The 12,539-nt window shown below is 43.8% G+C and overlaps 1 protein-coding gene across 1 annotated transcript in view; it reads right to left on the reverse strand.

The window, feature by feature from the left end:
- Positions 1 to 3,258: 3,258 nt before the first annotated feature.
- Positions 3,259 to 12,539, reverse strand: part of LOC147105502 (diphosphoinositol polyphosphate phosphohydrolase 2-like) — a 34,208-nt gene continuing 24,927 nt past the window's right edge. Inside the window, exon 4 of the mRNA XM_086009917.1 lies at positions 3,259 to 5,402. Coding sequence (XP_085866043.1) covers positions 5,197 to 5,402 — 206 coding nt within the window. The 3' untranslated portion in view covers positions 3,259 to 5,196. The remainder of the gene's footprint in view (positions 5,403 to 12,539) is intronic.

Raw genomic sequence — 12,539 nt, forward strand, 5'->3', positions numbered from 1 at the left:
GTGAAGGGGGAGGGAAAGAGTGAAGGGGGAGGGAAAGAGTGAAGGGGGAGGGAAAGAGTGAAGGGGGAGGGAAAGAGTGAAGGGGGAGGGAAAGAGTGAAGGGGGAGGGAAAGAGTGAAGGGGGAGGGAAAGAGTGAAGGGGGAGGGAAAGAGTGAAGGGGGAGGGAAAGAGTGAAGGGGAGGAAAGAGTGAAGGGGGAGGGAAAGAGTGAAGGGGGAGGGAAAGAGTGAAGGGGAGGGAAAGAGTGAAGGGGGAGGGAAAGAGTGAAGGGGGAGGGAAAGAGTGAAGGGGGAGGGAAAGAGTGAAGGGGGAGGGAAAGAGTGAAGGGGGAGGGAAAGAGTGAAGGGGGAGGGAAAGAGTGAAGGGGGAGGGAAAGAGTGAAGGGGAGGGAAAGAGTGAAGGGGGAGGGAAAGAGTGAAGGGGGAGGGAAAGAGTGAAGGGGGAGGGAAAGAGTGAAGGGGGAGGGAAAGAGTGAAGGGGGAGGGAAAGAGTGAAGGGGGAGGGAAGAGTGAAGGGGGAGGGAAAGAGTGAAGGGGGAGGGAAAGAGTGAAGGGGGAGGGAAAGAGTGAAGGGGGAGGGAAAGAGTGAAGGGGAGGGAAAGAGTGAAGGGGGAGGGAAAGAGTGAAGGGGGAGGAAAGAGTGAAGGGGGGAAGAGGAGGGGAGAAAGAGTGAAGGGGGGGAGAAAGAGTGAAGGGGAGGGGGGGAGAAAGAGTGAAGGGGAGGGGGGGAGAAAGAGTGAAGGGGAGGGGGGGAGAAAGAGTGAAGGGAGGGAGGGAGAAAGAGTGAAGGGGAGGGGGGGAGAAAGAGTGAAGGGGGGGGGAGAGAAAGGGGGGGGGGGGAGAGAAAGGGGGGGGGGGGAGAGAAAGAGGCGGGGAGAGCTCGCCTTCTTTCTCCAGGCTAATCCTGAACTAAATCCAGCAGTCTCTCCCCTCCCTCCTTCCCCCCCCTCCCCAAGTCTCTCTCTCTCTCTCCTCCCCCCCCCCCCCCCCGTCTCACTCTCTCCCTCCCCGTCGTCTCTCTCTCGCTCTCCCCCAGTCTCTCTCTCCTTCCCCCTCTCATTCTCCTTCCCTCTCTCGCCTTCCCCCTCTCCCTCCTTCCCACTCACTCACCCTCTCTCCTTCCTTCCCCCTCACTCACCCTCTCTCCTTCCTTCCCCTCTCTTTCCCTCTCCTTCCCACATACAGACAAACTCATATATAAAAATTATTTCTACTTTTTTCATAACATATATTGCCACACCAGCCGACTTGGCAATATATCACCATTCCTTCGGCGTCGCTGGGTCAAAATCCTAGAACACTACCTAACGTGGGCGTATCCTCACATCGTACCTGTACCACACGGACTGCAGCGGTTCATGGCGGCAGCTCACCATCTCAAGGGCAATAAATTCTGCCCTTGCCAGCGACGCCCACACCCTGTGAATGAATTTTTAAAAAATTTCCACTAGATAAAGCTTTTCTTGGAGCTTAATCTTTTCAGAGAAGCTTTAAATAGCAGTTAAAAAGTAAAATGCCCTGGAAATACCAGCAATGTGCTAATTTAAGAATCACACCATGCTACATGGCAGTAGTAGGAGGAAAAAGACAAGCTGTACTGAGAATAGCCACTTGAAAGTATGGAACAAAGCTGTTTCAGCAGAGGCACAGCCATACTGTGCTCTAAAGGATGATCTATTAAGAGTTATTCAACTTTATTTCAAGACAACTTAGAAAAAGGTTATATGCCTTTCCAAATTACTGCTATTTTCAATATAAAATGGAGAGCCGATTCAAATTTTGTACGGCGAACCTATATTCTGTAGTAACATTTACATAGCGCTTTTAATGTAGCAAAACATCCCAAAGCGTTTAACAAGAACGACATCAATCAGAACATTTTTACACCAAGCCACAGAAAGTGATATCAGGACAGATGACCAAAAGCTTGGTCAAAGAGGCAGATTTTAAGTAGAGAGGTAGAGGGGTTTAGGGAGGGAATTCCAGAGCTTAGAGCAAAGACAGCTGAAAGCAAGGCTGCCAATGGTAGAACTGGAGGAGGTTAGAGATGGGGAGGGATTTGAAAACAAGGATGGGGATTTTAAAATTGGCTCCCGGTCCGGCAATGCCTCAAATGTAGGTCTGCAAGCACAGGAATGATGGGTGAACGAGACTTGATGCGAGTTAAGATACGGGCAGCAGAGTTTTGGATGAACACAAGTTTATCTAGAGTGGAAGATGGGTGGCCAGCCGACCAGTAGTGCGTTGGAATAGTCAAATCTAGAAGTAACAGAAGCATGGAGGACAATTTCAGCAGCAGATGAGCAGAGTCAGGCAATATTGGGTGGAAGTAGGCAGTCTTGGTGATGGAGCAGATATGTGGTCAGATGCTCATCTCAGGGTGAAGGTTGCAAAAAGTCTGGCTCAGCTTCAGACAGTTGCCAGGGATAGAAACGGTGGCCAGGGAGATGGAGTTTTTGTTGGGGATTAAAGACAAAGGCTTCGGTCTTCCCAATATTTAGTTGGAGGAAGTGTCAGTTCATCCAATATTGGATGTGGGACAAGCAGCGTGATGAATCAGACAGTGGAGGGGTTGAGAGAGGTGGTGGTGAGAACGCAGTGTTGTTAGCATACTTGTGGAACCTGATGTACTCAGAATCACAGAAACCCCACAGTGCAGATAGAGGCCATTTCGGCCCATCGAGCCTGCACCGACACATATCCCACCCGATCCCCATAACCCCTACACCAACACATATCCCACCCTATCCCCACGTATTTAATCCCCCTAACACTAAGGGTCAATTTATCATAGCCAATCAACCTAACCTGCACATCTTTGGACTGTGGGAGGAAACCGGAGCACCCGGAGTAAACCCACGCAAACACGGGGAGAATGTGCAAACTCCACACAGACAGTCGCCCGAGGCCGGATTCTGAGGGGCAGCATGTACAGTAGATGAGAAATAGAAGAGGCCCAAGGATAGATCCTGGGGGGACTCGAGGCAACGGTGTAGAAGAGAAGTTATTTCAGGTGATTCGCTAGCTACGCTTCGATAGTTAAGTATGGAACCGCGCTGGAGTGTAGAGGTGACGCAATCACCGATGACAATGGTGGAAACAAAAAAAGGTTCTCTATGTATCTGCACCAACTCTGTCCATGTGTTTTTTTCCCCCCTTCCTCAAATCTTTACCTAACCAAACTTTTCATGCTTTATACATATATTGACCAGGTTTGGGGAAAGAACAAGCCATTAAATAGAAACAAGTGATAACACACTTTGTTCAAAATTCAGTTTTATTCAAGACTATTAGTCTCATTAAGAAAATGATTTTTTTAAAATCAAATACAGTAGACTCTCTCGAATGGTGTCTTTGGGACCGTACAGAAAGCTTTTAATGATGAAGGTGATGGGTCTCTCTAAATGCAGCTAGAAACCAATAATGAGGGCACTGTAATGAAATGAAGCAGTATTGAAGAGTCAAATACAGCAGGCTATGACTGGATAAGGCAGGTTCATCCCAGAAGTCTTTAGGCCTTCAATGTCAATATTGTAATTTAACCACACATTAAAAAAAAAAATTCCTCAACGACCAAGGTGGGATTAGAGACCACTGAGCAGGAGTTTAAAGATATGGAACACTTCCATTTTTCATTAAAAAAAAAGACCGATGCTACAACTGGAGGTCTACAAATCCCCAACATCCTTTAAGCTTTGAGGAGCACCTCCAAATACAGCAGGGTGAAGTGTGCCAGGCTGCACACTGGCGATGGGCAGAGAGGCATTGCCAAGAGACTATTTTATACTGGGGCCCTTTACTCAAAACTAGTCGAGGCTGTCCACTCATTTCACATGGGACTCTTGCAGCCAGCAGAGCTAGAAGCCGATTAGTCAGGGCTGGATTCTGACCCACCCGTAATGGCTGAACACAAACCCACAGCACCATCAAACTCCTTCCCACAAAAAGAAAAAAAATGGCAAGTCTTTATAATGGCCGTTTTAAAACACAGGAAAAAAATTGCTCCCAGATCCTGCTAAGCTGCCTTATATCATCCCAGTCTCATGGGCAGTCACAAAACGAGAGTCCCCTAGAGTGCTACTTCATTTAAAACAGACCACCACCTCCAATCAGCAAGGTACAAATATATAATCAAATAGAAACTTGCAAACAAAACACGTGAAAGGAAATAGATTTAGGCAACACATGAAAGGAAATTGATGAATTTTGCACAGACAAAGATACTCTACCATTCAGCTCCCGAAGCATCCTCCAGACCAGCAGTTTGAGGGGGAGCCTGGTATATTTGTAAACTCCAGCTGCACTCCAGCTAGAGCAAGACATTGTCCCCAAACAATTTAGGGTGACTTGGGTATAGGACGTCTGATTGGAGATGGAAAGAGTGTGAACAAAACGATGAAAAAAGGATAAATCAAAAAAGGAACAAAAACTGCGCATCGAGATGGTGTAGAAAGTGGAAAAGCTACAAATTTAGTACAAAAGCCAAATTGGCAGCTGTTTTAATTGGCAACGGAATTTGAGTTTTAGATTACTGATCATGGTGGGGGAGGATATTCAGATTTAGCAACTGCAGGCCAGTGAAACTTTGAGATGAAAGCACATTGCTGCATCAGATCATTTTTTTAAATCAGGAATACAAGCACAATTAACAGCACATAACCAAAAAATGATCAATTTTGAAAAAAGGCTTCTAATCAGTTACCCAATTCAAAAGGGGCGATTCATTTCTCAAGATTTAAATTTTGAAATCAAGTGTTGAGCAATCAGACTTTCTAATAGGATGTCTCAAGTGTTCTTCTAAAGATTTTTTAGAATTTAATTTTGAGGTGGAAAACATTCATCAGATACCACATTACCATTGTTAAACACCAATGTAGAAAGTCATTTTCACATCTGTGGCATGCTATGCATGGTAAAATTGAAACAGGATTAAATATACCCTTCTATATAATGCAATCTTAAAACATTTAGTAGCCTGCAAGGCATGTCTAACAAAATAATGCTAACATAAATCAATGTATGGCTTTGGTTTTCAACACTATTTTACATCATAAAAAGTTTCATATCAACACTGCAAGTATTCATGCAAAAGTATTTATACATATACAATCTAAACTAGACCATTCTGCTTTCGAAACAGAATGCAATTTCCTAATTGACTGCACATGAACAGAAAGGCCACATGTGAATGTCCATTTCATCTGAGGTCAGATGACATCCCTGAAGTTTGGGAAGAGGTCACGTACAAAGTAGCCGTGTCATCCGAAAGTGTGGTGACCACAGAGTTTCCATTCGTGCTCGAGTTGCCCAGTTTCAGCTTTTCCAAGTACTCGGCGTGTACTGGTTTATGACGCTGCAGAACCTTGATCGCATCCTCAACTTTAAACCATTCCCTTTTCCTTCCTGTAAAAGCAAAAAAAGTCAATTCAACTTGTTCTGCTAAGGATACTGACCATACGGACTTTCAAAAAGTATGACAAAGAATCACTAATAAACTTGTTAGTAAAATTAAAGCCCACAGTGGCAGCATGGATACAAAATTGGCTACGGGACCGAAAACAGCAGTGGTAAATGGTTGCTTTCCAGACTGGAGGGATGTATACTAGTGCTGTTCCCCAGGGGTCAGTAATAGGACCACTGCTCTTTTTGATGTACATTAATGATTTGCGTATACACAGCAGAATTTCAAAATTTGCAAACGCCATGAAACTCAGAAATGTAGTAAACAATGGGGATAGTAATAGACTTCAAGACAGACACATGGCAGATGAAATTTAAAACGCAGAAAGTGTGATGATACATTTTTGTAGGAAGAATGAGGCGGCGGCAATATAAACTAACTGGTACAATTTTAAAGGAGGAGCAGGAACAGAGTCCTGGGGGTGTATGTACACAAATCCTTGAAGGTGGCAGGACATGCCGAGAAGGCCATTAAAAAAAAAGCATATGGGAGCCTTGGCTTTATTAAGAGGAAGAGTGTACAAAAGTAAGGAAGTTATGCTAAAACTTTATGAAACACTAGTTAGGCCTCAGCTGGAAGAGTGTTCAATTCTGGGCACCGCACTTTAGGAAGGATGTCAAAGCTTTGGAGAGGGTGCAGAGGAGATTTACTAGAATGGTACCAGGGATGAGGGACTTCAGTGATGTGGAGACACTGGAGGAGCCGGGATTGTTCTCCTTAGAGCAGAGAAGGCGATTTGATGGGTGTTCAAAAGTCATGAACGGTTTTCATAGTTTCTCCTTATTTACTGTTTCCAGTGGCAGAAGGGTCAGTAATCAGGGGATACAAATTCAAGGTAATTGGCAAAAGAGCCAGAGGCAACATGAGGAAACTTTTTTTTAAAAAACAGCGAGTTATGATGATCTGGAATGCACTCTGAAAAGCTGATGGAAGATTCAATGGTAACATTCAAGAGAATTGGATAAGTACTTGAAGGGAAAACATTTACAGGGTTATGGGGAAAGAGCAGGGGCGTGGGATTAATTGGTTAGCTCCACCAAAGAGCTGGCACAGGCATGATGGCCTCCTTCTGTGTTGTATCATTCTCTGATAAGGGACACCATTTGGTGCCTGGAATATTGATCCATGTAGACACTGTAGAAACCAAATGGAATTTTTAAAAATTGTCAAACCCAGGTACTGAATAATCTCAATTTCCCCACACAAGAATTGAGGGCCCACCATGCATACCTGCCAAGCTTAAATCTCACGGTCACAGCTCATGCCACAAGTGGCAATACACCAAGTAGGAAGCGCCAACACACTGGTTACAAAGGTAGACTTCAAAAAGGTGCATAGCCAGGACCTCTAGTCAACGGTGACTGAATAAGTTAAATTGTGTTTTCATTACATGGGTTTCTGGGAGTATTAACTGCCTTGGAGATCAAATTCCATTACTCTTATCTATTTTCCCACCCACGAAAACTGCAAATTAGTGGCCTTCGACATGACTTGCTCAAATGAAATGGTAGATTGATTGATTGGCTATGATAAATTGACCCTTAGTGTTAGGGGGATTAAATACGTGGGGTTACGGGGATAGGGTGGGATATGTGTTGGTGTAGGGGTTACGGGGATCGGGTGGGATATGTGTCGGTGCAGGCTCGATGGGTCGAAATGGCCTCTATCTGCACTGTGGGGTTTCTGTGATTTCTGTGATTAAACATCATAGTTGCAGCGTTTTCTATTTGTTATCTGCAGATTTAACTTTCATCAGAAAAGCCCATCGTCCAAGGGTTTTTTTTTTTTGGGGGGGGGGGGGGGGGGGGGAAGAGAGAGAGAGAGAGAGAGAGAGAAGGGGGTCAAAGGAGTTCAAAAAAAGGGGAAATATCAAAAAAAGTCCCTTAAAAAAAGTGCATGTCTAGGATCATAATCCTCTTCCCACCATGAATCTGCTGGGTCATTCATCACCTCAAACTGTGTTACTTAGTTCTTCCCTCAGAAGGTCAGAACAATGCTTAAGGTAGCAGTGGATGAAGACATCCAGTAAATGATAGAACGGCAAACATTAAAACAGGATGTTAAAATAGAAACAGACAGAGCACTAGCCATTAATACACCACTAATCCATACGAGGTCAGAAGAACAATGGATCGACTTAGAGAAAGCTTACGTGCAGGTTAAACTTTAAGGAATGACTGCACCTGGATGGCAAAAATTAAGTTACATAGGAACAGGAGGAGGCCATTCAGCCCCACAAGCCTGTTCCACCATTCAATTAGATCATGGTTGATCTGTACCTCAACTCCACTGACTTGCCATTGCTCCATATCCCTTGAAACCCTTGCCCAACAAAAAGCTATCTGAAAGCTCAACTGCCCCCAGCGTCCACAGCCTTTTGGGGAAGAGTTCCAGATTTCCACCACCCTTTGTGAAAAAGTGCTTCCTTCTCTCACTCTTAACACCCCATCAGAAGAAATTGTTTCTCCATATCTACCCTATCAAATTCTTAACAGTTGAAACACATTGATCAGCTCACCCCTCAATCTTCTATACTCAAGGGAATACAAGCCAAGTTTATGCAACCTGTCCTCCGTATTTAATCCTTAGCGCGCTGGTATTATTCTGCTGAATCTGCACTGTATCCCCGCCAAGGCCAATAAATCCTTCCTGAGGGTGGTGCCCAGAACTCCAGACATCATCTGACCAAGGCTCTGTACAACAGAAGCACAACTTCCACCCCTCTCTAATCCTACCCCCTCGAGATAAAGGCCAACTTTCCTTTGTGTCTTGTTTTAACTGTAGAGGTTCCTTTAATTCAGTCACTAAGAGTTTTTTTTTTATAAAAGCTGCAGTCAGAATTTTGTCCCAAACTGAACTAATGTACAAAAGTTGAGAGTTTCACTGGTTGCCTGCAGAGCTCGAGGGAAAGAGCCAAGCTATTGTCAGACAGGCTGATCTGTTCAGTTACATGTATGACAGCCAGTTGAATGTGCCTGTTATTTAAATCCAGGAAGTTCTGGTAACTTAATATTTAAGGAGCTGCAACTGTGAGTCCGAGACAGCACGTGGAAATTTCTGAGAAATATAGTTCAAACTAGCACAGCTCCTGTAGTGGCAAGAAATACAAGAAAATCAGTGTGTGCATAAGTTATTTTATACAAGGATATCTTGACATTTAGATTGGAACCATTCATTTTCCCCTCAAAGAGCTAAACAGAAATTCTGCTGGAAATGTGTTTTAAATCATTTACTTGTTCATCTTGTTAAATAAATTCAATTGATAGTTTAAAAGATAAAAATGTGAGGCTTTCAACTAATTACATAGGGCATACAGCACAAAAATGGGCCATTCATCCCAACCAGTCCATGTCAGCATTTATGCTCCACTCGAGCCTCCTCCCGTCTTTGCTCGTCTAACTATCAGCATAACCCTCTATTCCCTTCTCCCTCATATGGTTATCTAACCTCCCCTTAAATGCATCTATACTATTTGCTTCAACCACTCCCTGTGGTAGCGAGTGCCACATTCTCACCACTCTCTGGGTAAAGAAGTTTCTTCTGAATTCCCTATTTGATTTCTTGGCGGCTATCTTCTATTGATGGCCTCTAGTTTTGCTCTTCCCCACAAGTGGAAACACACTCTCTGTATCCACTATCAAAACCTTTCAATTTTAAAAACCTCCATTAGGTCACCCCTCAGTCTTCTCTTTTCAAGAGAAAAAAAAAGAGACCCAGCCTGTCCATCCTTTCCTGACCGGTATACTCTTGCATTTCTGGTATCATCCTTGTAAATCTTCTCTGCACCCCCTCCAGTGCCTGTACATCCTTTTTATAATATGGTGACCAGAATTGTACGCAGTACTCCAAGTGTGGTCTAACCAAGGCTCGATACAAGTTTAGCATAACTTTACTACTTTTCAATTCTATCCCTCTAGAAATAAACCCTAGTAATTGGTTTGCCTTTTATGACCTTGTTAACCTGTATCGCTAGTTTTAGTATTAGTACTCCGATCCCTTTGCTCCTCTACCTCACCCAGACTTGCACCCTCCAAATAATAAGTGACCTCCCTATTCTTCCTACCAAAATCAAGTAACTCACATTTATCTGTGTTGAAATTCATTTGCCAATTACAGGAAACTGTGTGATATCCGGCACCGATGTGTTGCCGATCTATCAAAACTGCCGGACATACAAAGTTAATGTTGAAGCATACGGAGGTTTTCATCTCCGTATCTGACAAACACTGTTGCTTAGCAACAGTTTCTAAAGAGTCGGCTGCAGCTGCAAGCGTCTCTAGCTGAAGCTGTTGCTGTAGCTACAGACCTTGCAGTGCCTGACTGGGGGAAAAAAAAGGAACGAGATCTAAAAAAAAACTTAGAAAACGGCTCCTGATTTTTGCCATTAGATCGAGTATTCCGGACATACAACCTCCGGATAAACCAAAGTTTCCTGTATATATGCCCATTCTGCAAGTTTATTAATGTCCTCCTGTAATTTGTTGCTGTCCTCCTCAGTATTGACTAGCCCCCCAATTTGGTGTCATCTGCAAATTTAGAAATTGTGTTTTTGATTTCAAAGTCTAAATCGTTAACATAAATTGTGAACAAGTGGTCCCAGCACTGATCCTTGTGGAATACCACTTCCCACCATCTGCCACTCCGAATAGCTACCTTTTGCCCCTACTCTGTCTTGAAGCCAGCTTGCAATCCATTCTGCTACTTGTCCCCTGACTCTGCATTCTGACCTTATTCATTTGTCTATTATGGGGTACCTTATCAAAGGCCTTTTGAAAATCTAGATAAATTACATCTACATTACCCTTGTCTACTGAATACTGAAGCAAAGTAATTATTTAATATTTCTGCCATCTCCCTATTGCTGCCTGTTATTGTCCTGTCCATCCCTTAGTGGCCATATTCCCATCCCAACCTTCCTTTTTAAAAAAAATTTATGTGCCTGTAAAATATTTTACTAATCTGTTATGTTCCTTAATTAATTTAATTTCATAGTTCCTCTTTGCCTTCCTAATTATTTTTGACTTCTCTAATTTCTTTGTATTCTCCCTCATCATGCTCTCCCTGCTGCCCATGCACTTAACATGCCTCTTTCCTTACCCTCAATTTTTCCCTTATGGCTTTATCCATCCAGTGTTTAATTTTTTTTTAATTTTTTTTTTTTTTAAGCAGAATATATTTTTCTTGGACTCTGTTGACCACCAATTTAAATGTTCCCCATTGCTGTTCTACATCATAGTTTGCCAATATTGTTCATTTTATTCTCCCACCCCCCATTCTTTTCTCAGCCCCTCAAAATCAGCTTTTCTCTAATCTATTACCTTCTGTCATACTTATGTCCTTCAATTATTATCTCAAAGCGTATTCGATTATGGTCACGATTGCCTAGATATTCCCCTACTTTTACTTTTCTGCTCTCATCTGCTCTGGTTCATTCCCCATTACTAGATCCAATAGCAAATCAGCCCTTGATGGGCTTCTTACATATTGGGTTAGAAAGTAGTCCTGTACATGTTGTAGGAACTCCATTCCCATATCCCCTTTACCTACCTCTTCTGTCCAATTAATAGCAGGGTAGTTGAAATCTCATGATTATTTTTTGTTTACTCATTTCCCTAATTTGTCTGTCTATTTCTTCCTCCACCTCCCTTCTACTATTAGGTGGTCTGCAGACTACCCCATTAGTGCGATTGATCTTTTATCTCTATCCACATGGATTCTATTTCTGTCTTGCTGATAGCTGCATCACTTTTTCCTACTGCCATGTTATCCCCAAGTACAGCTACTCCACCTCCCCTCCATCTTTTCTAAATGTTATACGCTGCAATGATTAATTCCCAGTGCTGATTTTGCTGTAGCCCTGTCTCAGTAATCCCCATGTCTGGTTCCTCGTAATGCATGATTGCCTCCAGCTCGCCTGTTTTATTGTGGACACTGCATTGCTGTACAGACAGTTTAACTCTTTTAATAGCAGTTCTTTATTTTTAACCATCTTTTTAAACTCCTGTTCTATAACTATTTATTCCCTGCCAATCAATGTCCTCCCTTACTTTATGCTTTCCAATGGTGTTTATATTTAGGCTGGTTTCATTTATTGTAGATTCCCCCCCTCCACCTTTGCACCTTCCTATTTACCCTTTCCGCTAGGACACGAGTCCCATCCCGGTTCAGGTGGAGCCCGTCCCATCAATCGGTACAGCTCCTTTCTGTCCCAGCACTGGTGCCAGTGTCCCATGAAAAGGTACCCCTCTTTCCCACACCAGCCTTTAGCCACGTGTTAATGTTCCTGATCCGACGGCTTCTATGCCAATTTGCATGTGGCTCGGGCAATAATCCAGAGATCATTACCCTAGAGGACCTACTTTTAAAATTTAATTTTAATTTCCTTTCCGACTAATTGAAGACGAGAGTGGAATTCTAATGGAGGCACACAATAATTCCAGTAGCTGAAACAGTTAAAGGAAAGATAGTTCTGTTTGTTAGTCTGGGAAAATTACCGAAAGCTTACGCAGATACGAAGGCTAGGGCAAGCACTCGGGCATTAGACCAGACTGTGGTTGGGGGGGGGGGGGGTTTAATATATCAGCAGTGCAGCACTCACCTGGTTTATGCCACACTCGCATCCTGCACCCCTTTAACAGGGGTATTTTGGGCAGTGGAGGCCTCATTAAAATGTAAAAGTCAGGGTCTGATCAGATCATCCAGATGCTGGCTCAACTTTAATGCGCAATTGCGCTAGCCTCACCAGGGAAACCTGGCTCCATGGAGAAGCAGGTCCAAGAGGGCCCAGAAGGTAAGGAATTTTTTTTTATTATCGCCTTGCAGGCCAGGTGGAGCAGGAGTGTTCCCCTGGGCCTCCTTCCCCGCCCCAGGTAACCCTCCCCAAGGACTCAGCTACCTGGCTGCCAGGTTTCCACAGATCCTGGCTGTGGCCTCCTCCCATCCGCCAGCCTACACTCATTCGTGCTGGTTTCAGGCAGGACCCAGACCTCAGTGCTGCTGCTGCTCACCCCTCGCTCAAAATCGGAGAGAGAAGAGTTACGATTTACTAGGAGAGCAATCTAAGAGCCAAACAATTCTAG

This window comes from Somniosus microcephalus, chromosome 17, assembly GCF_052327205.1.
Source record: "Somniosus microcephalus isolate GS21.2 chromosome 17, FLI_Smic_1.0, whole genome shotgun sequence".
In the NCBI taxonomy this organism is placed as follows: Eukaryota; Metazoa; Chordata; class Chondrichthyes; order Squaliformes; family Somniosidae; genus Somniosus; species Somniosus microcephalus.